This window comes from Pollachius pollachius, assembly GCF_949987615.1.
Source record: "Pollachius pollachius genome assembly, chromosome: 3".
NCBI lineage: Eukaryota > Metazoa > Chordata > Actinopteri > Gadiformes > Gadidae > Pollachius > Pollachius pollachius.
This window is the reverse complement of record NC_136936.1, coordinates 34,651,691-34,678,488: the sequence shown is the minus strand read 5'-3', so window position 1 is coordinate 34,678,488 and position 26,798 is coordinate 34,651,691. Positions and strand designations below refer to the sequence as shown.

The window sequence follows — 26,798 nt, the reverse complement described above, 5'->3', positions numbered from 1 at the left end:
ATTGCTATAGTATCAAGGGTCTATGAAATATTTAGCACAAGACCATGGTTTGCCATGGTCGCACCTCTTCAAAATTGTCTTTGCAATGGATCATCCCATAACTCCTCCATGCTAACCCCCAATGATGTACAGTACTATTTTAAGAAGAACTATTGAGGCAAACAACCAAACTGAAAAACTTTATCTCTGTGTACATCATAATGCCTCTAGCTATACCTCCCAGACACTCGCCGGACCAAGCTACAGAGCCAAGGAAGTCCATTGAAGTGGCTTACTCAACAGAAGACGAAACCATCTTGCAGAAGCCGAACTCTTGGGTCTCCCGAAAGATAGGAGAGCCCTGTAAATATATAAAGCATTCTGGGCCAACTCCAGCTCTTAATCCAACAAGTGGAGGTTATGATGAGCAGATTCCAGTATGTTCAGAAGTGCTTTCCAGCAGCCGACAAGCGACAACTGTTGATGATGTGGATTGCCCTGAATCAATGTATGCAGTGATGGTTGGATCTGGTGCAAACCACCCCTGTATACAGACTACAGAAGTCCAAATTGACAATCTCAGACGCAATACACAGTATTCACCAGCTCCTCTAGAAAATGTGACAACTTCAACGCACACAGTGACTGTCCAAGCAAATAAGTATTGTGCCGCACTGCAAACTGCAACCGTCCAAGCAGAGGAACCCTACAGTGCCCAAGGGTGTACAGCTTTCAAATCCCAGGAAATCTGCAAGTCCTCAAAGATGAAAAATATCCAATCAAAGGAACTTTGTCACTCCTCAAAGACAGAAAAGCTCCAATCACTGGGGCTGTCTAAATGCTTACAGGCTGAAACTATCCAATCTGAGGGAGTGTCTCGGGGCTTACAAGCTGAAAAGAGGCAATCAAAGGGACTTTCTAGTTGCTTACAGGCTGAAACTATCCAATCAGTGGGACTGTCTCAGTGCTTAGCAGCAGAAACTATCCAATCACAGGGACTGTCTAGTTGTTTACAGGTTGAAACTGTTGAATCAGTGGGAGTGTCAAGCTGCTTAGAGACTGAGGGTCAACAACCGGTCGAGCAGTCTAGTTGCTTACAGGCTGAAACTGTTAAATCAGTGGGACTTTCAAGCTGCTCAAAGACTGAAGGTCACCAATCAGTGGAGCTGTCTGGTTCCTTACAGACCCAAACTATCCAAGAAAAGGAAAATTCCAAACAGATTGCAACTGTCCTATCAGATGGGCTATCTGGCTGCTTACAGACTAAAACCCTCCAATTAAATGACCCATGTGACTCTATAAAGTCTGCAACTGTCCAATCGGAGGAGGTCAGCAACTCTTTCAGCAGCACTGTCCAATCAGGTGAGCTGCGTAACTCAAGCAAGACCGCAATTATAAGCCAATTGGATGAGCTTTCTGACTCTTTACAGTCTGTCACTGCCCAATCAGTGGACCTCTGGGACTCCTCACAGTCTGTCAAGGCACAGTCAAAGGAGCTCGATAACGTCCGTCAGATGGCAACCGTCCTATCGGTGAAGCTCTTTGACTCCTCCCAGCCAATTATTTTACAAACGGTGGGAGCTGGTATCAACATCTCAGAGAGTGGCTCTCTGCAAATAGGAGTGTTTCGTAGTTCACCTGAGGTCATACCCCTTCAACCTCAGGTCATACACAACCCTCTGAAGGCAATGACTGTGATGCCAGGGAAGGAATTTGGCCTGCTGCACTCTACAACCATTCAATCCAAAGACTTATTGCATAACACAAGAGAAGCTGTACCAATTCCAATGGAAGAGTCATATTACAACATGCAATTGACAGCAATCCAAACAGGGGGAAACACCCTGGAGACACAAGGAGATGCATTACAATGCTTAGTTCACTCAAAGCAAAGAGCTAATGTGTATTCATTAGAAGCTTATAAGGCTAAGCCAGTATCTGCCCTCCAATCAGAAGAGGTCTATCTGTCAAGGGCATGTGACAGTCAGTGGGATGATGATGGTGATGATGACATTGCGCTTAAAGTGGATGTCGAAGGTGATTTTAATAGTTACCATTATCAGACAAGAGAATGGATGTTTGTGCTTTGTAAAAATCAGGAGATTACATATCAGAATCTTCTACATTTATACCCTTACCTGTGTGATTTAAATCAGAGCTGAATAAAGTTTATAAAAACCAATGCAAGGCTTGGGTGGCTTGTGAGATTGTACGTTAAGTAGCGTAACATATTTAATATATGTGTGGAAAAGTCTAACTCTTATGTAGTTATTTCCACATAACATAAATAGTTCCTCCATCCAAACACTAATAACACATCTGTGTACCAAGACCTTGATTATTTAGGCCTGCTAATATCTATTGGTAGCATTGAGGTGGCTAATCTCAGTAGTGGGGACATTGCACTTGAAGTTTTAACAAATAAACCCCATTCATACCATGGCTAATAATTGATGTCATTCTCTTTCGATATCACTACCAAATGTCACCCCAGCCCCTCCGGTGAGAATCACAGCAGCAGTTTGTGAGACTGAGAGGAACCAGTCATGTGAGGTATCGGATCCTTGCGCAGGAGTGTCTTGGTACAAGGATGGGCTAAAGCTGCTTGACCTGAATGGGCAGGCGATGGGTGGTTCGGAGGGTTCTGTACGAACTCTCTCTGTTGAATCAGCGCTCCCGTACCATGCAGGTGAATACACCTGTCAAACCACTGACGATGCTACGCAGGTTTATGTCGATGGTAAAGGTGACGAACTGGGTCTGCTTTGGTTTGTTTTCTTTTCAATCATCTTGGGAAAATAACTAGTGGTTAAAAATAAAATAAAATATATTTTTCCTGCTTTAAGTGGTGTCAAACATAGATGCTGCTTTTAGAAATGAAGAAGCACTTGAGGGATGTAAAGGATTTGGGGCAAAAAAACTCATTCATAAATTGACAAAACAAAAAAGGCCTTTTTTCAATCTTCAAATTAAAACTATTGTTGAACTTGTTTCTAGCCAGTATGTCGTCTTTGATGTATATTTATTATTGTTTCATATTTTCTTAGCATGTTGCAACCTTATTCAAAGTTCAATTATGATATAATTAATTATATTATAATATTTAATTAATTAATCAATTAATTAATTATTATAAATAGTTTATACTTTTATATATATATTTATTATTTTTTAAGATGATTCTATATTCATAATATGTTCTCCAAATTAATTATATTTCTTATATTTAATCTTTTAGCTCCTCCTGTGAAGTTTTCAGCCATGTCTGAGGCTGATCAGACACAAACAGTCATGGTGGGCTGTCCCGTTGCTCTACTCTGTGAGCTCTCTGACCCCACTGGGCAAGTACACTGGTCTAAAGATGGAGCAAAACTTATACCTCCATCTGGAGTTGACATCCAGTCGGATGGAAATATCAGGAAACTGACGATCCAGTCAGCCCAGAGGTCTCATTCTGGACTGTATCAATGTGAGACTAAGGATGATGCCATCCAGTTCAGCGTGGACGTGAAAGGTGACAAATGAACAAACCGTTTCTAATCTGTTTGGTGTTGAGACACTAACTGGCTGAAGCAGCTGGTAATAATTGTCCTAATAATCATCTAACCAATGGTTTGTAGTTGCGCTGTGCTACATGTCTGTTTGAAAGATGCATAGCACCTTGACATGGCAATATTAACCAAATGAAGGAGCTAACTGGGAGACGGGAAGGGTTACTTGAAGGCATTAGTCATGATTCTTTTACTTGACTTTCTTATTTTTGTGAGTATTTGTAAGGCGGGCATTGGGGTAAGAGATCTTCTCTATATATATATGTTAAATAATTAATATCTTCATACCCAAACTTCCAGTATTAAATATTGAATTTGTCATTACCATTATGTTGTCTTTGGAGCTCTTTTCAGTCTGCTGTTGCTTCATGTTGCTTTTCTTCAACACTAATTTCTTCTTCATAACTTTGTCTTCTACTTCTTCTTTGTTCTATTTGATATTGGTGTGTCCAAACTGGCAGATAACCTTTGCTTTGGTTTGATACCCTACTCTTCACTTCCTTATTTTTATTTTCAATTTTGAGTATGTACGTTGTTCTTCTCTCTTATTCAAAAGCCCTGATTTCAGGAAATTAACGATAAATCGTTCCTTTTTCAATACGACCAAAAAATGTCCAGCTCTGCCTTTGAAGTTCTGTCAACTTCCAGAGGACGAGAGGAGCAAGTCAGTGAAAGAGGGTTCACCTCTGGTTCTCCAATGTGAGCTCTATCAGGACACAACAGCTGAGGTCTTCTGGTCCAGGGATGGAACCCAGCTGCTGCCGGGTGACATAGACCTACAGTCAGACGGCCTAGTGAAGAAATTGTTCATCCATTCTGTGGATAGAACCCATGCTGGCGTCTACCAATGTTCAACGGCAGGTGACTCAATCACCTTCACGGTGGAAATCAAAGGTGATTCATGTCTGACTCTACCCTGTTCTGTCCTGTTTATACTCTAACCACCTGTAAATATATGTTAGTGTTCCAGACAAATTTGTACCTAAAATGTGTGCATGCTTTAACAAGAGTGATTGAATCGTCCTTTGAAACGTGGTGATACATACGGTATTCTGACACTCACTTGGAGCATATATTCATCTTTTGTATGAATTCCATATCTAAAAACCCCTTCCTCTAGAACTAATGTTGTTTAATTGTAAACATTATTCCCCTCCTCCCTCCCTTCACTCAAATGATTTTATAGGCTGCTCTCAGAGGATCAAGCCCATCCCGATGTCAGAAAAATTCAAGGCCCTTTCGGTTGGCTCTCCTGTAGTGCTCCAGTGTGAGCTTCAAGACCCAGTTGCCCAGGTCTCATGGTGCAAAGATGGCGTGGAGCTTTATTCAAAAACGGGTATCGATATGAAAAGAAATGGCCACGTCCGGAAGCTAGTGATTAATTCCGCTAAGGCCTCTGACTCTGGCCTCTACAGCTGTTGTCTTTCACTCGATGTTGTGACATTCCAAGTGGAGGTCCAAGGTGATTGTTGTGTTTGCTATGGTTTGTCATTCATAACTATACAAATAAGTTCCAACAACAAGAATAATGACCCTTTTGCCCAACAGGTATATACTATGCCACCTACCTCATCCTACTTTTAACGCAGCAATAGTCAGTCCCGCCTACGTTTACCTTCCCTTATCTTACCCTACCTTAACTTACTATTAGCTACATTAAGGAACCTACCTTGCCTTAGGTTACCCACCTTATGTTACTTTTGTCTGACCATAAGCTTGTGAACATGTATTTCCTCTTTGAGAACAATAAATGACTAATCATCAATACGCCGAGGTGTCTGTAAATTGGCGTATGTCATCCCTAGAATCAGCCCAGATTTAATTCCAAATTCATCATTGTGCGTCATGAAGGGGAAATCACTGGTTAAGCATTGCTTTGACTTGCAGAGTTGAAGTACAATATTTTATATTAAAATACGATATTAACCATAATACGGTTCATGTGAGGGGGATACACATCATTATTTTTTTTTAAAGACTTCTAATGTGTTCCAAATAGTTGCTGGTGCAAATGACCTGTTTATTATTAGCTGCTACTGGTTAGGTAGTCTAGACGAAGGAATCCTGTCAGCGGTGCATCACAGGTAGCATAATATCAAAGAGCCGAAAATAGTGCCGAATGATCTGGGTTTGTATACAAATGTATTAATTTGGAATTGAACAACTCGTATGAATCTTAGTAAGAAAGCCAAACACCAATTTACAGATAACTCGTCGTATCCCTTTCATTTACGATACCTTATGATACCATACCTATATTACTTAACATTAACATAACATCTTAGCCTTTCCATACCATTCTTTACAACACAGAAACTGGTAATCAAGCAAAAACACTTAAGACATCCCACCAGATGAGGTTTTTCTTCCTGTGATTGCTTTCCAATAGCGATCACAAATCGGTCAGAATGATAATTGAGTAAACCGTCGTTGTTTCTGACTGCATTCTGCCCAATTTCTTTGGAATGTAATGTTTCAGACCCAGCAGCTGAGGTCAATAGGTACAAAGATGTCGTTCAGCAACTTCCTCTGAGTAACTTTGACGTCCAATCAAATGATGAGTTGAAATCAATGAACATCCAATCAGCAGAAGCCAGACACAGGGGTCTTTACAGCTGTGAAGCGATGAACGATGTCCATATAGAATCCAAGGTGGATGTTGCAGGTGATTAGCAAATTCTTAGTTTTAATGTCACTAATTTGCTTTAGGCTTGGCAATTGAAAAAACATTGGGAACGAGCTTAGGGCATTTCCCTTTTGCCTAACAAGAAAGAAAGAAATGTTCATTATTTGTGATTAGTGATCATTGATCTAGTCTTCAATTCATTAAGAAAACAGCGTGTGTAACTCCACAAACACCGCAGACACTTGTTAAAGCTATATATAACTTTTACTTCTGAAATTCACAAAATGTTACACTAACTCTTCTCTTCAGTAAAAGCAATTGGCAGTTAATGTTTCAATAACTAATTAGGATTGATCTTAATCGTTGCCAAGTCAACAATAGCGCATGACATCCTGTCCAGTATAAAGTGCTATTTTTGTGTGCTGGTTAACCCCACTCCACCCCGTTTTCAAACCATGTACATTGATACACTCGCATTGCTGCTGCATGTCAATGTTTAGCTCAGATCTTACGAGGATCGTCTTTTGTACGTTGCTTGTAACCTAATGAAACACCTGTAGCTCCTGTCTGGTCGTCAATGGCCCCAGAGGTTGGGAGATGCCTCGCAGCAGCAGAGCCCATCTCCCAGCAGAGAGAGACAGCACATCTCAAAAGCCGTGCCCACTCGTCCAATGAGGACAGAGTGAATCCCCTGCCAAAGTGTGTGACTATCAGCCAAACAGAGGACAGAAAGAGGACAGTGGTTACGCAACCGGCCACCAGCGTGGGTTCATTCTCCGGGGTGTGCAATCTTAAAACAGATGATGGTTCAGATTTCAACGATTGCTATGTGGAGGTGAAAGGTGACATGCAAAGACTTTTCGTGGATACCAAGTTTAAGTTGCAACTAATGACTAGTCCCTCTGCCACCACTCATATGATACATGGATCATGGATGGCTTCATTATGCCTTTATTTTGATACAGGGCTGAGTTCATCTCAAATTACTGAAAAAGTGGTGCTGCTTCATCTTCATCAAATCCATCTGGGATTGACCCATTTCCATTATTCTCTTTATTTCCTCATCTTCATCAGGCATTTGAATGTTTTTTTTGTAAAACGTTGATCATCTGAATGTAAAGCTTTATGAAGGATGCTAGACCTTCGACAAGTCTCTTGGAAACCTTTCTAACCTTGCTTCAATCACATGCGATACTGCATAATTCCACCATTAATACTTCTCCCTTTCATTACTCATGTGCCACCTAGATTAGAGCTACCTGGTTTTAACCAGCAGGCCTTGGCAGCAGCTTGTCTAATCCAGCATATCTTGGCTGTGAAGTGCTGTTTGAAACATTTACAACAAAAAACACCTTTTAAAAAACAACCCATTTATTTATTGATCCTTCACTCTTGTCTTATTCTACAGTGCATCCGGTAACTTTCGTAAACAGCCCCGAGGAGGAGCGTTTCAAAAGTGTTGTGGAGCAGGACCAGCTGGTTCTAGCATGCGAAGTGTCACGGGCGGACGCCCCGGTCCAGTGGTACATGGATGGAGTGGAACTCCAAGCGTGTGACAACGTTACAATGAGATCGGCTGACACAGCCAGAACACTGAGTATCCGTAGCGCCCGGCTGTCGGACACGGGGACGTACACGTGCAGAGCTGGAGACAGCGCTTTAATCTTCAAGGTTAACATACGAGGTAATGTCTGGGGGAACGTGACATTATTGAGTGTCCAATAACTGCTGGGTAAGATCTTGTCATGACTTGATGTGTTTGCCCGTATTAGATAGTTAAACCTGCACAACTTAACCTTTTGACTTTGTTTCAGAAATACATGAAATGTGCAATAAGTTGATAAGTACATGGTTGATTGACCATAGGTTGATGGGTTTTCACTCTGCATCAGTCTAAACGCCCATCATTTAAACCTTCATTTTTAGAGCAAATCTTATGTTTAGTGCAACTTTAATGTTTAGTGCAGCTTTAACCTTGTATTGACATTATTGACGCTTTCTCCGAAGAGCCACCGGTGACGATAGTTTACCCCAAAGAAGACGTCCATCTAGACCGCCATGTGCCAGAGGAAATCATACTTAGCTGTGAGCTGTCGCGCCCAAACGGTGTGGTCAACTGGTACAAGGACGGCCAGAAGTTGCAGGAGAGTGAAAACATCAAGCTCAAGGTAGAAGGCCCCTACCGAAGACTTAAGATCATTTGCAGTAGAGTTGAGGACTCCGGGGAGTATGTCTGTGACACAGCAGACGATTCCATATTCTTTCACCTTAAGATCACAGGTAATTTAACCTGAACCGTGTGGTGCAATGGCTAGAGCTTACCCTGGCTTAACGGTTGTTTGGTTGCTTCGAAGTTTGCTTTCAGAAAGGGGGGTTTCACTAAATCACTAGCATTTGATGCTTCTGCTGATGGGCCCGTTCATCGGCTAACAAAGTGTGTTTTAGATGCATCGGTTATTGGACTGGTGGATAAGTGCTTGCATCCGTTTTTGACACTCACAGGTAACTAAGGTTGTATGCATGGGGATTTGTTTTTTTAGAATGTTTTGAACAGGGATTTTAAGTCTTCATTAAACCTTCTACGTGTGCTTTACACTGTTGCTGAGCTGCTTGGTGTTCAAAACAGGAATCTTCAGTCTATTTTTGTCATGGAAACAAATGGTGGATGGAAATGGAGTTTCATATGGTTGGAAATGATCTTTGATGGCTAAAAGTAGACAAACTAAACCAAAAGCTGTCCTTACCTAATGAGAACCAACTAACTAGTGCCTCCTTTAAATAATAGGGTGTTCGTTTGTTTTCTCCTCCAGAACCGCCCGTTCGCATCGTGTCTCCCAGCCAGTCCCAGATGGAGCTGTGCCAGCAGACGTCCGAGAGGATGGTGCTGAGCTGCGAGATATCCCGGGCCAACGCGTTGGTTCGCTGGTACCGAGATGGTCTGGAGGTGGAGGAGAACAAAAACCTGATCCTGGAGGTGGATGGCATCTACCGCAGACTCATCATCCCCGAGACCTGCGTCCAGGACTCAGCAGAGTATGTATGCGACACGGCGGATGACTCGGTCACGTTCTTCGTTAACATAGCAGGTAATTATGTTTCCATTATGGCAACTGGCAAATTTCACATGCACATGCACTGCAATATATTATTTATTCCTATTACTTTTACTATTACTTTTACTTTAACTATTACTATTAATATTTATGTTATTATTAGTGGCAGGGAATTATTTTATTCAAAAGTTTTTATTATTAGGCCTAGTAGTATTAGTTATCATTGTTGTAGTTAGAGTCGGCATGCGTTTTTAAAATGTATTTCACTAAACAGATATTTTATATTAAACATATTATACACATACAAAAAAATAAAACAATTGTAATATCTTAGATCTTGAATGTTTGAAAATAATCAAAAAATATAAAATAAGGCTTATTGTTTGTTTCTGATTGAATACAATGACGATCAATATGAATGATGGTGACTATAATTGTTGTGGTTTTTACTATTATCTGTTTGTTTCTTATCTTCCTCTCCTCTCCGCAGAGCCCCCCGTTCGCTTCATGCGTCCGAGGAAGATGGCGAGCGTCGTGGAGAGATTCGCCGGCGAGCCGATGGTGCTGGACTGCGAGGTGTCCCGCGCCAACGCCGAGGTCACCTGGAAGAGGAACGGGGAGGATGTGGAGGACTCAAGAAAGGTGACCATTCTGGAGGACGTGGTTCTGCGCCAGCTCACCGTCCACTGCCTCAGCCTGGAGGACGCTGGCCAGTACGTCTGCGACGCCAAGGACGACGTCATGGACTTCCAAGTCAAGGTCAAAGGTATCCAGCCCCATTCACTTATTCATGCATTCAGTCATTACGTCATTATAACATTAATTCATTTATTCAATTTTTTGTTTCTGCATTCATTCCATCCTTTTTAAACTATTTTTAATAAGAGATTTGTTGATTGCTTGATTTCCTCGTTCATTCATAGTATCAGATGTATCAAAATCAGATTGATTATTAGGTTTTTGTGTTTCAATACATGTGTCAGCGATTTGTTTATGGTTATTTGTATTATTGAATGATCAATGCTTGAATAAATTATCAATTGAGTAATAAATTGATTGTTTCTGTCATTCAATCATGCTGCTTCCAGAGCTTCCTGTTAGAATCCTGGGAAAGACAGACGCAACCGCTGAGAAGAAGTTCCTGGTGTCCGACGACATTATCTTGGTTTGCGAGCTGTCGCGGGCCAGCGCGTCCGTCAGCTGGTACAAGGACAGCGTGCTGATTGACAACGACACACGCTTCTGCTGCGAGGAGCAAGGAGCATTCCGGTCGCTGGTGGTGCTCAGTGCCGAGCTGGAGGACTCTGGAGAGTACAGCTGTGATGCCGGAGACGACAAGATGTTGTTTTGTATCACCGTCAAAGGTAATATCACCATGGCGTGTTAACATTGACACTTTTCAGATCCTCCTGTGAGCATTAAGCAGGAGCTACATTTATATTGTCCTTGATTCAATCTCCCATATCCGCATAACTATCTATAGGGATTCTAGAGCAAGATTCCCTAATCCCTCAAATTAACCATAATGTATCTGATATCACTGTAAATTGCTGTAAAAAGAAAAGCCTGGTAAATTGACTAAATAGGAAATGAAAGTTGAAGATTTTGTCAGTGGTGTATCCTGAATGTTTACCCTTTGAATTGAGATACAGGTCATTAGGAACAGGTAGGGTTAGGGCCTCTTGCTCAAGGATGCCAACAGGTAGACTGCAGTCATTGGGGAACAAACCAAGAACCTTTGGGCAGACACCCTTAACCACTAGCTTATCTCCCTCCCCCCCATGTATGTGTGCCCCCAGAGCCCCCTGTGCAGATCATTGGGAACTCCGGGACGCCAGAGCAGCACATTCTTGTGGCCGGAGATGACCTTATCTTGGAGTGCGAGGTCTCGCGCCCCAACTGCCCTGTCCAGTGGCTGTGGAACAGCAAACTGTTGAAATCTGACGACCGTATCAAAATCGACAGCTGTGACGTTGTACGCAGACTGGTTCTCTCTGGGCTCCAACCCTCTGACTCTGGGAAGTACATCTGCGACGCCATAGACGACAAAATGATCACGTTGGTCGAAGTCCAGCGTAAGTTCTGGTGTATTTATTTTATTTTTCTGACTCTCTTTTTATTTGTCTATCTATGTTCATCTCATTCTTTCTTTCTTTCAACACATGCACACATGCAGTGCATGTGCATGTGAAATTTGCCAGTAGCCAGATGTCTATGAAATGTGCTTTTGATTAATATCTCCTTTAGAGCCACCAGTCAAGTTTGTGAACAAGCAGCCAAACAACAACATCTCTGCCTGTGAAAACGAGTGTGTCTCGCTGTGTGCCATTGTGAGCCAAGAAAGAGCTAATGTGCGGTGGCTGAAAGATGGCTGCCTGCTAAACGAAGACAACGTTCATATTTCCATTGACGGCGCCAACCACAATCTCACCATTAACCCCCTGAAGCTCAGCAACGCTGGAGTGTACGTCTGCGATGCGAACACCGATGAGATGAGTTTCACTGTCATTGTTAAAGGTAAGAAACTAGAGACTTTGTAGTGTTTTAGATTTCCTGTTGCCTTGAATGATCAAACTAGCATAGCTGACATCTCTGAAATACTATTTAATATTTTAGTAGTGTTTTATTTAAAACAACTTACAATGAATTAAGATATAGGTCATTAATGAGATGCCTACAGGTAGGTTGTAGTCATGGGAGAGTAAACCCCATACCTTTCGGTTGGGAGTCAATCACCAGAGGCATTACACTATCCTGCTGTAGACATCCATAAGCACAGCTACTGAATTGCATTGCTGCAGCACTGACAACTCTTAAATAGCCCTTCCTTTGTTATTGCTGCACAGAGATGAAGGCAACATTTAGCCTTCCTCTGGAGAACATAACAGGACTAAAGGGCAGCATGCTTACGTTACGATGTGAGCTCAGCCAGCCTAAAGGAGATGTCCAGTGGCTTAAGAACGGCCAGGAGATCTCCCCGAGCCGCCGACACACAATAAGGGCACAGGGGCACGAGAGAAGCTTCGCCATCCATCAGCTGGCAGATGAGGACGTGGGGGAGTACGCCTGTGAGTCCACTGATGACAGGACCTCCGCCGTCGTCACCGTAGAAAGTAAGGAAAACACAAAAAGCTTCAGGTTGCTTCTAGTAATACTTAAACTAATACTTCCGGTAATAAACGTTTTTAATGGACATTTCTTACTATCGCAAATAACTATTAAAATAATATCATCTGCAAAATGAGGAGGTTTTAAGCCTCATGAAATAGGCAAAAATCATGAAATAGACAGAAAATGCTAAGCCTTAAATACTATCGGGGGGTTTCGGATCATCTAACCAAATAATATGCGAATAATAACTTACCTGCATAGAGACACATTTTACTCATGCCTCTTACTTTTACTTACATAAATATTTGTAAAAATAATAACAAAAAAACAAAATCACAGCAATAAAAGGTCACAGCAACTAGTCGTAACGGCGGCCAGAGTAAACCCTACTTCTGACGAAACTTCCCTCTCCTCAGCCCCTCGTACGGTGGAGTTCATTGCCGAGCTCCACAACATCACCGTGCGCGAGGGCGAGGACGCCACCTTCAAGTGTGTGGTCTCGCCCGAGGACACCCACCTGACGTGGTGCCTCAACGGCGAGCGGGTCCACCAGGATGATAGGTTGACCGTCACAAGCAACGGTCTCTGTCACACCTTCTGCATCAAGAAGTGCAGAGTGTCAGACAGCGCCAGGGTGACCGCCGATGCGGAGGGGCTGGCGGTGTCCCAGGCCAACCTCCAGGTTCAAGGTGAGCCCTGACCCCCCCCCCCCCCCCCCCCCCCCCACACACACACACACACACATCCATCCAGCCAATCAACACAACTACAACTGCAACATATACTTTTACTGTTTAGCAGACGCTTCTATCCAAAGTGACTTAAGTAAAGTCAGAAGCATGTCATTAGTGAGTGGGTAGGGGATAGGCCTCTTTCTAATGGATGCCTACTGGGGATCCAACCCAGTACCTCGGCTGTGACTCAAACACCCACTGTGCTGCACCTTCGCATCCATTTCACTGTATTGTTATGGTTCAATTATGGATGGTCGCCATTTATCTTTGCAGAAGCGACCATTGCGGAAGTACACGATGCTCCTCTCTCGTTTTCACACTGTCAAATTAGTTCAAATGTTTCTTTCCGTTTTTTTGTGTATTTCATGTTTGTTTATGACACTTCTTCATTTACTACTCACAAAGTGTGACCAGAGTCTCTACAGTTTTCATTGGATTCTGAGCATATTGCACTCAATATACCTATAAAGTAAAGTATACGATAGTATGTTTTCCTGTTCGCAAGTCGGTGAGTAGGGAAACAGCAGTTAGTTCTATGGGGGCCGTTGTGACCTTTGTGCATGAACAGCGTATATGTGATAAATAATAAGCGCCTTCAGACATGTTTAAATTGTTGAAGAGGCGCCTTTGACGGGTAGCGCTTAACGGCTTCTCCTGTTAGGATTCCTTTCAGTAACTGACAGAGACAAGTGGCACAGTGGGGCAGGGGGAGGGTTGGGAAGCGGCAGGGAGGAGGAGCTAGCTAGCATTTACTATGAGCTGTCTTTGTTGGTACTTTTATTGAAACATTGCCCAAAATGGTTTGCCGAATGGCTTATACTGCAACAGTATACCACATATGTGTATACATTTTCTGTTTAAAAATCTCTCTCGTATATTTTTATTCTCCTACTTTATTCTCCTACTGTCCTATACTTGCTGCTGTGTTATTTCCGGATCAATAAAGTAACTCTCTAAGTATCTTAGAATATCTTATAATTATTATCTTATTATCTTAATATCTTATTATCCTATTATCTAATATCTTATAATCATGCTAAGTAGAGGGGGACATTATCAGTATCGACTCTGCCCCTCTCTCTCTCTGGCTGTCCAATATGATACTGTACGGCTGAACGGCTGTTGGCTCATTCTTTGTCTTGTGTGTCCACCAGAGCAACAGGTGCTCTTCACCAAAAGCATGGCGCCTCTCACTGCCGAGGAGTTTGGCGAGGCGACGCTGGAGGTGGAAGTGAGCCTGGAATCCGGGGAGGTGCAGTGGATGAGGCAGGGGGTGCTGCTGCACCCTGGGTCCAAGTACAGCCTGAAACGGAAGGGGTGCAAGCACAGCCTCACAGTCCACAAGCTGGCTGTCGCCGACCGGGGCAGCTACAGCTGCGAGTCACTCCACGATCGCACGCAAGCCCAGCTCACTGTGGAGCGTGAGTGTACACAGTGTTTGTTTTGCCGACGTTGACATCTGTTTATCAACCGCCTTCACCCGGAAAAAAAACCCAACCCCAACCCAACATACACACACTTTCTCGTCACCGCTCAAACTCTCCGTTCCATCTCTTGAGTCTGCTCTCTGGCTCAATCAGTGTTTTTGAAATCCAAACTGCCATTGCTATTCGCTGTTGACTGTTTACCTACCACCATCGCCATCAACCCTCCCCTCTGTCTCACTGCCTCTCTCTCCTAACTATCTCTATCACTCTTTCAATATTTTGAAAACAAACCTCGATCCCCTGCCTCAGAGTAATACGAGTAAAGGGCTTTGGGTGTGGGATGTGACAGTTTCTGACAGGTGATTGGCTGAACATTCAAAACTCAATCAGAGTCAGAGCTTTTTATGTTGGCACAGGATTACGGTGCCAACACAAGCTATGATGCCTCAAACCAAAGGAAGTACTTATTATGTAATTAAGCAATTAAGGCACCTGTAACCCTAACCCTTGACTTTAGCTGTCATTATTGTGCTAAAACAGCTGAACTTGAATGTCCATGATGAAAGACTAAGATGATGAACATTAAGATTGACCCGATTACGACGGGGGTTGCTGCAATCCCACTACACAGTAAGAGACATTATTAGTGCCGGCATGTCGTTATGAAGGCATTCTCTAGTGTGTTGGTCTGCGTGGTTCTGAGCGGACTTAGCCGCCTGATCTGAGTTTGAAGCGGTCCTTTCAACACGGCTGTGGCTGGGAAAGGGGAAAGTCTGGGCTTCGGGCGTCAGGGGTGTTGGCACATCCTAGGAATTTGGATCTCCTCTTGTTGCGTCTAAATTTAATCACTGGCCTTCGAAACTGAGATTGTTGTCATCAGGTCTCCAAAATAAACAGTGCCTTTTTTTCCAGGAGGAATGCCCATCTGCGTCTGAATACATTTAAAATGTTGGCAGTTTCAGGGCTGGCTTTCATGTGAAGCCCTGTGTTCGGATGACAAAATACCTTGTCTGGCCTTGTCCACCACCCCCACTGGGTCCATTGTTCCCATTGTTGCTTGGTTCTTTGACTTACTTCTGTATTCATTTGTTAATTCCCCCCTCTGATTCAATGACCACTTTCTCTCCCCCACGATCCCAATCCAACAGCGAGAAAAGTCACCATCCATACAGGTTTAAAGGACATCCGGACCACCGAGAGAGAGACGGCCTCGTTCGAGGTGGTTCTGTCCCACGCCGACGTCCCCGGCTCATGGCTGAGGAACGGCGTCCAGCTAAAGCCCACCAACCACTGGCGCATCAGCACCAAAGGTCACGTCCACAGCCTGACCGTGTCCAACCTGGCCGTTGAGGACACCGGCAGCTTCTCCTTCTGCGTGGAGAACCTCAGGACCTCCGCCAGGCTCGTCGTCAGGGGTAGGTGGTGGTAGTCGTGCTCATAAAAGGTTCTCCTTTCAAACCAGACGGATATGATATGATCTACATTGCGTCAGTGCCAAGGTATTCTGTACAGTGGTGGGATGACCTGAGAGGTCTGTAATGTCATTGGTATCCCAGGGCGAGTGTCTCAGTCCAGTGAGACACCAAAGAAGGTTTTAAGTAAGAACGGACTTCAGCGTTAGGTTGTCAGTATTTATTCCAGAAAGTAAAGTAGTGAAGTAAATTAAAGTATTTGAATAACTGCATGACTTCTGTTGACTTTTGTTGATATTCAAAACATGATATTCAATATCTAGACCTAATTATATATTCTTTTTTTATCATGCAAGCTGAAACATGTTGCATAAGTTATGTATTTGAGGATTGACCTCAAGCTAATTAAACTAGTGAAAGCAGTCACCATCTCCGTAGCACTGCAGTTTTATAATAGCAAGAGGACCACCAGGCCAGACTGACGTTAGCGACACTAAATAGCCTAGCGTGACCCTGAGGAGGCTGTCAATTCTATCAGATCTTAGTTCAACCCTGATGCTGTAAAATAAGCACCCCCCCCCCCCCCCCCCCCCCCCCCCCCCCCCCCCCCCCCCCCATCCCATGGCATACAGTGGGGCCTCATCCCCTTTGAGCTAGTGGCTGAAGTGCCCTGGATGACAATGGGATCAAAATGTCATCACTGAAAATTGGTGTCCCTATACAGTAGCTTAAATATAGGCTACTGTTGTAGTGGCACGCATATATACACATGCAACCGCATATCATTCCTTTGGATGCCCGGGGACCGGGAATAATCTCAGGGAATGTGTGTGTGTTTGGGTGTGTGTCTTGCTATGATCTTTTGTTAATTAGCCTTTGAATTCAAATGACCAAGATGGGTTCATGATATTTGAGTATTTTTGGGGCTTTTGAAATATAGTTAATTTGAGTAAGGCTCTGTTAATTCCAAATGACCACAGTGGTTTCATGATGTTCTAGTTTTATCAGGCATTTGAAATACAGTGACTTTGATTAAGTCACTTTCAATGCAATGTTGGTAAGGTGAACCTCATGAGGATTTAAAGGCTTGTAAACAACTACATATAATGCGTTGATCGTTTTTTAGAGAGGGATATCACAAACAAATAAGTGGTGCAATTACTCACTGTATATAACTTCATCTCTCAAATGTGTATCTGTGACCCAGACTTGTATTTCTTGTTCCTGTTGCTGTTGTTGTTCCCCTTGCTTAGCACTTTTTATTGCTCTTGAGAATTAAGGAAAGCTCAATATGAAAATAGTTTGATTGATTGTCATTTCCCAAATTCAGAACCACCGGTGACCTTCCTCAGACATCTGGAGGACCAGAAGTTTCCAGAAGGTTCAGTGGTGTCGATTGAATGTGAACTGTCGCGACACAACGTGGACGTTCGGTGGATGAAGGCAAGAAGTCATCTGACAAGTTGTGTTTTGCATGTTTTGCATGTATGCAGTAAGATCTGGACATGATTCAAAGGAAATCCACAAATATACCCCAGTCACAATGAATCCTACACAGGCAGCCGCCCATGGACAAAGTATTTGATAACTTCTATCCATCCCCATAGTAGCACACATGATAGGTGCCCTCTAGATTGAGGCTTTACACCATCTAAATGAAGAACCAGGGCTCAGGTGGCTCAGTGTGTTAGCTCTGATGCTTACCCCCTAGATCCAGGGATCTGGGTTTCTGTTTGGCAAGAGGTTGCATGTTGTCCCTAATGGTCAACAGGGGTTTCTACAGGGACTCTGGTCCATTGGACTCCTAGGCGTTTACTGAATCTCCAAAGAATGCAGGCTAGACTTACTGGCTAGGCTAACTTTCGGCTGAGGCCAGACATTTGGACTAACAGAAAGGTTATTGCTGTCTACTGGTATAAATGTTGAGTGTGTGAGCGTGCAATGTGACTGGCAGTTTCTTGACTTTGAGGCTCCTTATTGGGATAGGTTTGAATACTCTAACACCAATCTCACCGGCTCTCCAGAATGGAGCAGAGGTAAAGCCAGGAAAGGACCAGCGCATCTTTGCCATGGGGAGAAAACGTTTCCTGCAGATCATGAAAGGTGTTGTGGGTGATTCTGCCCGGTACACATGTGACGCAGCGGACACGTCTACTTCCTGCAAAATCGAAGTCTATGGTAAATCAAACTCTCTTAGGCCAAAGTAGTGGGCTGTAAACGTATAGAAACAGGTCCAAAAAACATTCATAATATTATGAAGTTTTTTTTTTTAAAGAGCTACTCAAAGGAAATCAGATACATGTGGCCTTGCCTTCCTACTTGGCGTAGGCACTACCACTGGTCCCAGAGCTAGCGCACTTTATCTGACTCTAGACCAAAGGTAGTTCTGAATTCTGCTGTGTCGGCTATAACCTGCCACCCTAGCTGCAACATTGCCATCTACAGGAATGTGGATGCTATTACAGTCCCAGGAAGACAAACAGAATAGGCAGCACAAGGAGAATGCCCCGTTACTACAGCTGCAAGTCGTATCAATAATCCGATAGCACACCGAGGCTGTCACGCTAAAAAAGTCTGATTAAAAAAAAACGATTTAACCTCAGTGTAGATGAAGAAGAAGGGGTATATTCAAGAAGAGCACTTAACTACACATCGGGTGTATAAACAATAAGTAATAAACCTACCTATGTGACTCTGAGTTGTCTGTACCTATTTTGTCTAGAATAATTACATTTCAGTGCAAGAATATTGGTTTACTTGGTTCAAACGTTAGGGTTTCTCATTAATACAATACCCCCCCACCAGAGCGAGAGGTGCTGGTGGTGCAGGGACTACAGGACCAGGACATCCAGGAGGACCAGAACGCTGTGTTTGTGTGCGATCTTTCGGTGGAGGACGTCCCAGGGGAGTGGTACAGAAACGGGGACAGGATCCAACCCACCAGCACCATAAAGATACGTCAGGAAGGTACGCAGAGAAAACAACTTACTTATTGTCATACACGGATTGCAGCTATTGGGTATATGGTGCCTTCATAACCCAAACGGGCTACTCAATTTCAACCTTCCACAATTAATATTATTTAATTAATATTTTAAATTAATTATATACATATTTTATATTTATTAGACAGTCTAGTTGAGCCTTACCTCGTCACCACAACGTTGTGCTCCAGAATGATCCTGTATGTGCCACAACATGTGCAGTGGCTGTTCATAACAATTCGCCACCAATCAGATACACCATTAAAAGGCCTTATATGCAATATTTCAGCATTAAAATATCTACAAACAGCAAAACCTGAGTTATTAAAATTTTTAGATGCATACCCATATTAGCGAAAGTGTTTCTAGTGATGTCAATTATTTTAGTATATGCTATTTCTGATAACATGTTTCAAGCTAACCACAGTTATGAATGGTTTCTTCACCACATAATGGATATCACCATATAAGGTTTTAATGATTTCTTGGATACGTGAAAGACAACAAACATGGCCACTTTGTTTACCTGTGTTGGTCAGATGCTTCATGAACCACCCCCAGAACGCAAGCCCGTTTGCCTTGCCTCTCTGTTAGAATAAACCATGTTGTTGAACATTTACCACTCTCCGAGTCATACCTAGCACGAGACCACCACACCACAAAGGACCAAATTAGTTATTCCACTTCACTAGCTATGTTCAATTTATTTATTCGCAGTAATGGTTCGTTACATTTGGTAGCGTGTCAATGGCGATATATGGCCCTTTACTCCCTTACCCACAGGAAAACAGTGACCCCTAGTGCAGACATTACATAGTATACCTTCAACACCTTCAAAAACCCTTAGTTAAAAGCCAAGTCGTGAAGATGAAGGAAGTACCTTGCGTAAGAGTGTAGTCGGTGTCCAAAGTGGGTTGTGAATAAGTGTCCAGGTAATCAAGCAATCCAATTACAGAAATGCTAGGCCAACAAAAAGGTAAGCTTGTAAAAAGGTTAAAACATGTAAAGTATGACTTCTTCATTCAAAAACGTCACACAAAATGTCTGGAAATTATGGCTGCACCCGCGCAAACTTTTTTTTAGATTGACTGTTAGTACAGCTGGATACAGGGAATGCGTTAACCTAACAATCGTTAGTGCTTGCCACTAGTTTCTATGAACATCCATATTGTACCGACGGCGATATATTGTTTCTCCTTCTGACAAATGTACTTATTGTAAGGTGCTTTGGATAAAAGCGTCTGCTAAATTCCCTACATTTAAATATGAATGTAAATGTAAATGTTGCTCACTGGGGTGCCAACTTTCAAAGGAATTATTTTGCTCTAAGCAAAGGATTTTCCCATAATAAAATATATGATTACAATTAACTATGTTTTAGTAACCCCTGTAGTAGGGTATAAAAACATGATGCAGTGTGTGTATATTTTCTTTCAATTTTTATCTAATCTCTGAATATTGGATTTTTGTTTATGTTTCAGTTCCTTTCTTTAGTTTATTTTTTTAATCAATGGTTATTAATATTTTGGTTGTTATTCTTTCAGGAACCAAACATTTCCTGCTGATGGTGAACGTGCGAGGAGAGGACTCTGGAGAGATCAAGTTTGTGGCCGGACATGTTGAATCTGTGGCCTCCCTGAAGGTGGAAGGTAAATAAATATAAATATATAATATAGTAGCAAAAATATAGGAAAGAAAAATATTTATTTCACACTGTACTGTATTATTGACTCCTGTGACCTCCTGGTGTTTATTAAATTGTCCTGAAATAGCTCTTTATAGTTAGATTATATCAAGGGCAGATAAAAAATAATTATGTTCAGGTTCGAGAAATATTGCCATGAAGGAAGAAGGGTTTCTACATTGCTAATATGAGGGGACATTTCCTCTAAGCTTAGTCCAATACAATTTCCTTGAAGTCTTATATAGGCTCTTGTAAAGTAAGCGCAAACAAGAAGTAAAGAACTCTACCACACACCTACGGAAACCTTCATTTAAGATTTTTTTCTAATCAGGGAATCTCTACTAACATGTTACGCGGGCAGTTATTGCTAAAAATGGGAACAATGCTTATACTATCCATCCATCCATCTTACCATCCATCCATCCATCCATCCATCCTAACCTATACCACGCCTGCCTCCCGTCCCCAGAGCTCCCGGTGAACATCGTTAACCCCCTGCAGGACCAGACGGCGGTGGAGCGCAGCCGCGTGCTGCTGGACTGCACCGTGTCAAACCCGCGCTGCAGCATCCGCTGGTACAAGGGCCCAACGGTCATCCTGCCCTCGGAGCGCTTCGAGATCTGCAGCGAGGGCTGCTACCGCAAGCTCATCATCCAGCCACTGGAGCTGCGGGACCAGGGCACCTACAGTGTGCAGGTGGGCGATTTCAGCTGCTCCGCCCACCTCACCGTCGAGGGTAGGTCCACTTCTATGGCTAACTGTAATATCTTTCAAATTTCTAATGCTTGCCATCTCACTTTTTAAAATTCTAACCTCTCCCCTCTACTCACCATTGGCTTCTTACCCCTCTCTATTTTTCTGATAGGCGTCGTATCTCTCTGAGATTTCTCTCCCCCTCTGTCGTTCCTAAAGGTCCCATGGCATGCTACTTTATGGATGCTTTGATATAGATATTTGTGGGCCCCTAACACAGTATTTGAAGGCGTTCCCGAAATTCAGCCGTGATGCAGACTTACAGCCACTACGAGCCAGTCGCACATTGAGCTTTCCCCAAACGCGCCGTTTTGGTGTCTGTAGCTTTAATGCAAATGAGGAGGAGAGAGGCGGGTCAAGGTGGAGGGTGGGGGTGTTGCCCTGAGCAGCTTACGGCCGCGGTACCATGCGCTCTGTTTGCAGTGGATGTATCGCAATGGCGAAGCGCACACGAGGCCCCCAGGAGCAGTGCATACTTCCGCAATCCAACAGTGCTCAGCGGCCAAGCCTGGTATTGCAGCTGTTTAGCGGGCTGTGGAAGGGTCCCTCAATTGAAGGGGCCCAGAAGTAGATATCTCCGTTCACTCCAATACAAGTGGGGAACAGGAATGTGTCCCTGCAAAAAATGTCTGGATATCAATAAAAGGCTCATAATTATCTTTATACCATTTATTAATAAAATGTACATTTTCTCTTTTCAAAACGCCACCTCAAGCGTTTTATTAGCCATTATTTATTTATTTTTTGCAGGAGAAGGAGGGGTGGGCAGCTGAAAGGAGTCGTAGTGAAATAAATGTTGTTTTGGCCCGGCGTCCGAGATAGCTGAGATAACTTCTCGTGTCCGAGGTTTTTCATTTTACTCAACATGAATGACGTTGATGGTTTTTAGGCACTGTGTTGACTTTTTATCAAAGTCGCCGAGGGATGTGTAGACAGATCTCTCGCTTATGATGCTACAATGCTAACAATGCTAGACAACAAGAATATTTCTGCATCCGGCACGTCATGCACTAGGGCGTGGCTGGCTCCCATGATGCGGAAGCAAATCTCTCCTTGATGTTGCCCTGCGCCATTAAGCAGTTTTCATAGGAATGAATGGGCGCCATTTTTTAATCCGCTGTCCTTTCTTTAATAGGTCAATGGGCGCACACAGCCTTTGGCCGTGTTCTGTAAACATTCTAGAACACTCCGGCTGATCCGGCGGGAGTCCTGGAGCTCTATATCTAAATAATATCATATTATCCATAGATATCTATACCATATAATATATATTATCACGGCCAAAAGCTGTGTGTGCCTCCAGACGATATTATGAATCTCAAATGACTACTTTGTTCTCCGACGTCTCTGGTTCTTCCACGTCCACATCAATCTGAAGTAGACTGAACCACGACATGGAGGAGAAAGGGATTCTTGCCCGCGATTGTTGACCGTGATGGTCTCCCGCCGGAGCCTCGCTGCCGAGAGACCACCATCTCGCCAGCAGGCAGCGGGCAGCGGGCAGTGCTTAGGCACCACCGCCTCCTGCAGCGGGCAGCGCCGAGGCGGTGGTCCCTCGGCAGCGGGAAGCGGGGCTCAAGCGAGAGACAATCGCGGGCAACAATCCCTTCCTCCTCCATGTCGTGGTTCATGTACTTCAGGGAGTCAAAGCCAAAGTTCCTTTCCCCAAATTCCATCTCAACCATGGCTGAGATAACCCCCACCACGAGTCTTGTTGTGGAAATAGCAGAGACGTCAAAGAACCAACGTGTTACGTGCCATAACACCAACAGCAGAACGGTTATCCAAATAACAAAGAAGTGTACAACACTTGCGTTACAGTCCTGGAGCTCTATATCTAAATCATATCATATAATACATATCATATAATACATATCATCACGGCCAAAAGCTGTGTGCGCCTCCAGACGATATTATGAATCACAAATGTCTGCGTCGGGTTCTCGACGTCTCTGGTTCTTCCACTTCCACATCAATCTGCAGTAGACTGAACCGTGCGCTGCCCGCTGCCCGCTGCCGTCTGCCCGCTGCCGGTGCTACACGGCGGTGGTGCTACGCGGCGGTGGTGCTACGCGGCGGTGGTGCCTCGCAGCAGCGGGCCGCGGGCAGCGGGGCTCAACGATGGCTGAGATAACCCCAACTACAGTCTTGTTGTGGAAATACCAGAGATGTCAAAGAACCAACGTGTTACGCGCCATAACACCAACAGCAGAAGGGTTATCCAAATAACAAAGAAGTGTACACTTGCGTTACAGTGTGTGTAATCACACACACACACACACACACAAACATGTGGCGCTCCCACGGTCGTAGCACATTGGCGGGCCAAATTCTATGGGCTGGCAAGGCAGAGAAAAGGAAGGTGGCATCTCTCCTTATGACGACATACGGGGAAAATTCCAAACGGCGCGTCTGAGCTTCGTTTTTTCAAAGGCGGAGCAGAATGCCTAGTGCTCGTTTTACACCTAACAAAATTTCTAGAAAACCTCAGAAAGTGAAATTTTCATGCCATGGGATCTTTGAGGGTGTTGTATCTATTTTTCCCTCTGTCTTTCCCTTTTTCCCCCTCTCTACCTCTGATATCCTCTCTATCTTTAGGTTTGGTATATCTAGCTTTCTCTTTTTCTACTTTTATCCCTCTCCCCTTCTCCTTCTCATAGGATTCAGATGTATCTAACTCCCACTCCTCTTTCCCTTCTTGCTTGATTTCCCTATCTAGCTCTCTCCTTCCCTCTCTTCTTCAGTCTTTCTATATCGCTCTCATCTTGCCTCCCTCTCTCTTTCCCTCTCTCCCCCCTTCTCCACTGTTCTCTTGCTCTCCTATAAGGTTTATATCAGGTCTGAACTATGACCATTAGAAGTAAATATGACTTAAAATGATGCCGCTCTCTAGTGGTATAAATATGCAAGGTACATTTTAAATATTAAGTACATTTAAAAGCTGTATGTCAGAATCTTAACAAAAAAACACTTGACTGCTGTCTACAGTGGGCAGAACCCCCCACAGTTTACAAACCCCTGAGCCACAGCACCTGTCTCTACCTCAACCGACATAACGTCCACTGAGTAGCCAAGCTGGGAATATAACCCCCCCCCCCCTCCCCTCCCCTCCCCCAGCCCAGTCCGTAGTGATGGTGAGGCCCCTGGAAGACGTGGAGGTGGGGGCCCCTGGTGACGCCTGCTTCCAGTGTGAGATCTCCCATCCGGTGCTGCGGGCCCCGGTGTGGAGCCTGAGGGGGGAGCCGCTGCAGCCCAGCGCCACCGTGTTCCTGGAGAAGATGGGCCCCATCCACAGACTGACCCTCAGGGAGACGGCCCCCGACATGAGCGGGGAGGTGGGCTTCACGCTGGGCCCCGCCTGCAGCACCGCCAAGCTCACCGTGCGGGAGGTAGGGCCCTTTGGGTTCAGTTATCTGTCTCTTTTTCTTTCACTTTCTATCTTTTACTGTTGTTTCTATTTATATTCATTAATACAGCCATTAATTTATGTCTATGATATTATTTTTTTTCTTTGTATAATTATTATTAAATCATTCAGTTCTTTAAAAGATTTGTCTTTTAAACCTTATTGACATATTCACATGATGGGCGTATAAATGTGAGCCTTTTATGTAGGGCTTACTTTAAACCAAAGTAAGCCAAAATATTTGGTTGACCGAGGTAAACCAATAGTTTCTGTGTCAAAGACTGTTAACAAGACTGATCAAAAGTTGTATTCGATCAAATTAGTACAGTTTATGTAACGTGATTACAATAACCACATACTGCTCTATATGAATGTACTTGTAATATAATATTATTAAAACCCATCCCAACGAAAAAAATCATATGACTACTAGTACATTTAAAATAAAAGCTCGAGTACAGTGAACAGTGGCTCCATATGTTGAGATTCAAACCTGACCACTAGATGGCGCTGACACGTAAAATACGAAACAGACAAAACCATTGTGAAAAATACGGAAAGATGAGGACATGTACCACATTATGGAGCATTGATCTGATAAAGAAAAATACATTAAAGTGTAAGAGGTAAACAAACAACCGTCGTAAAGACTTAGGCTGTAGACCTTTTACACAGCTAAGCCGCTTGCACGACTTTGTATAAACACGACACCCGTGACAAGTCATTAATGGGCTGGCCCAGCCAGCGCCACATACTCCGCAATTATATTAGGTGTTTACATACCCGGCCCATATATGGGCATGTCGGTCAAGCGTACTCTCTGGCGCTATTTCCAGTTGAATGATAGTAGGCTAAACTATATTTAGAAGTATAAAGGTTTCCTATTAACGAGAGAGTATTGAGTTCATTCATCTGGATCGGGTTTTAGACACTCATAAAGTGGCTTGATTAAAGCGTAAACGGAGGAGGCACCCTACAGGGAAATGGAAATAAAGGAACTAGAAATAGAAAAGGTGTTAAGGAGGTCAGCATATGATAGGGTATGAAGTGATATGATATGAATTAAAAATAAAAGCTATTGAACTGAAAATTTATTTAAAATGTACCCTCAAAATGTGTGTTGTGTTCATCCTCATAAATGGTCACGTTCTTCCCTCCCAGAACATTGGCCTATATTGGAAAGAGGTTGGGCAGCTATACCTTACGGCATAGAGGACGTTTTGACAGACCAATGCCAAGTTCACTGATGGACGGTCTCTATTTCTAACTCTCTTCTTCTCTGCTCACATTTCACAGGTGATCCCTGATTGACAGTGTGTCATCGCCCAGCTCTAGGATTAATTTACAGTGCACTTGTTGTTTTGACCGGACAATAGTCAAAAGAGATGCAAACAAACTAAAAAGCAAATGTATGCACCCATACACTATACTGTAAGATGCCTTGGTTACAAAATGGATTATATTTTATTATTATTGAAAGCTGACTTGATGGCGTTAAATAATGTTGTGAGCGGTGAGGCATACTATATGTGAATAAAGTCATTTTTTTAACTGCAAGCCATGGCCTAACAACACATATCAGCTTTTTATAATAGTCGTGATTTTTCGACCCTCCATGAAAGTTCGATGTTGAACAAAAAAATCGAAAATCTCGAAAAGGGCACCATTGAAAACCCACTACTATCGTACAAAGATTCCAATAAAAAACTATTTATATTGATGAAAAAGACTTGCATATAGAAAGACCTGCCAGTTGAAGACATACAAATGATGAATGTTGAAATATGTATGCGAGGTTATAGGTGCTGTTGTTAAGATTTGAAAGCTGTAAAGAGATAGTGGAAAAAAGATTTAGAAAGATTTAGAAACTAAACCCAAAAAACACAACCCCTTTCTGCTCCCTTCCTCCTTATGTTTCTCTAGCATTTAGGGGTTACTGACCTGTGAGTGAATGTTATTGACGTGATGGATTCCTCGATACCATCATGGACGAAATACCCGGAAATTACCCAGGAGCAGTCTAAAAGCGTTCTTGTAAAAGCAGGCACACAGTCACCAACAACAGATGTTTCACTCAC

At 43.3% G+C, this 26,798-nt stretch overlaps 1 protein-coding gene across 1 annotated transcript in view; it reads left to right on the top strand.

Moving 5' to 3' along the window:
- Positions 1-26,031, top strand: part of obsl1b (obscurin like cytoskeletal adaptor 1b) — a gene marked incomplete at both ends in the record, with an annotated part of 38,622 nt that extends 12,591 nt beyond the window's left edge. Inside the window, 22 exons of the mRNA XM_079733787.1 lie at positions 3,218-3,493; positions 4,179-4,424; positions 4,717-4,866; positions 6,010-6,195; positions 7,565-7,840; positions 8,164-8,436; positions 8,967-9,242; positions 9,700-9,975; positions 10,298-10,573; positions 11,009-11,284; positions 11,457-11,726; positions 12,056-12,322; positions 12,737-13,009; positions 14,209-14,475; positions 15,630-15,896; positions 17,224-17,336; positions 17,918-18,071; positions 18,699-18,860; positions 20,422-20,526; positions 21,031-21,297; positions 24,432-24,703; positions 26,017-26,031. Of these exons, the coding sequence (XP_079589913.1) occupies positions 3,218-3,493; positions 4,179-4,424; positions 4,717-4,866; positions 6,010-6,195; positions 7,565-7,840; positions 8,164-8,436; positions 8,967-9,242; positions 9,700-9,975; positions 10,298-10,573; positions 11,009-11,284; positions 11,457-11,726; positions 12,056-12,322; positions 12,737-13,009; positions 14,209-14,475; positions 15,630-15,896; positions 17,224-17,336; positions 17,918-18,071; positions 18,699-18,860; positions 20,422-20,526; positions 21,031-21,297; positions 24,432-24,703; positions 26,017-26,031 (4,943 nt within the window). The remainder of the gene's footprint in view (positions 1-3,217; positions 3,494-4,178; positions 4,425-4,716; positions 4,867-6,009; positions 6,196-7,564; positions 7,841-8,163; positions 8,437-8,966; positions 9,243-9,699; positions 9,976-10,297; positions 10,574-11,008; positions 11,285-11,456; positions 11,727-12,055; positions 12,323-12,736; positions 13,010-14,208; positions 14,476-15,629; positions 15,897-17,223; positions 17,337-17,917; positions 18,072-18,698; positions 18,861-20,421; positions 20,527-21,030; positions 21,298-24,431; positions 24,704-26,016) is intronic.
- Between the last annotated feature and the right edge of the window lie 767 nt (positions 26,032-26,798).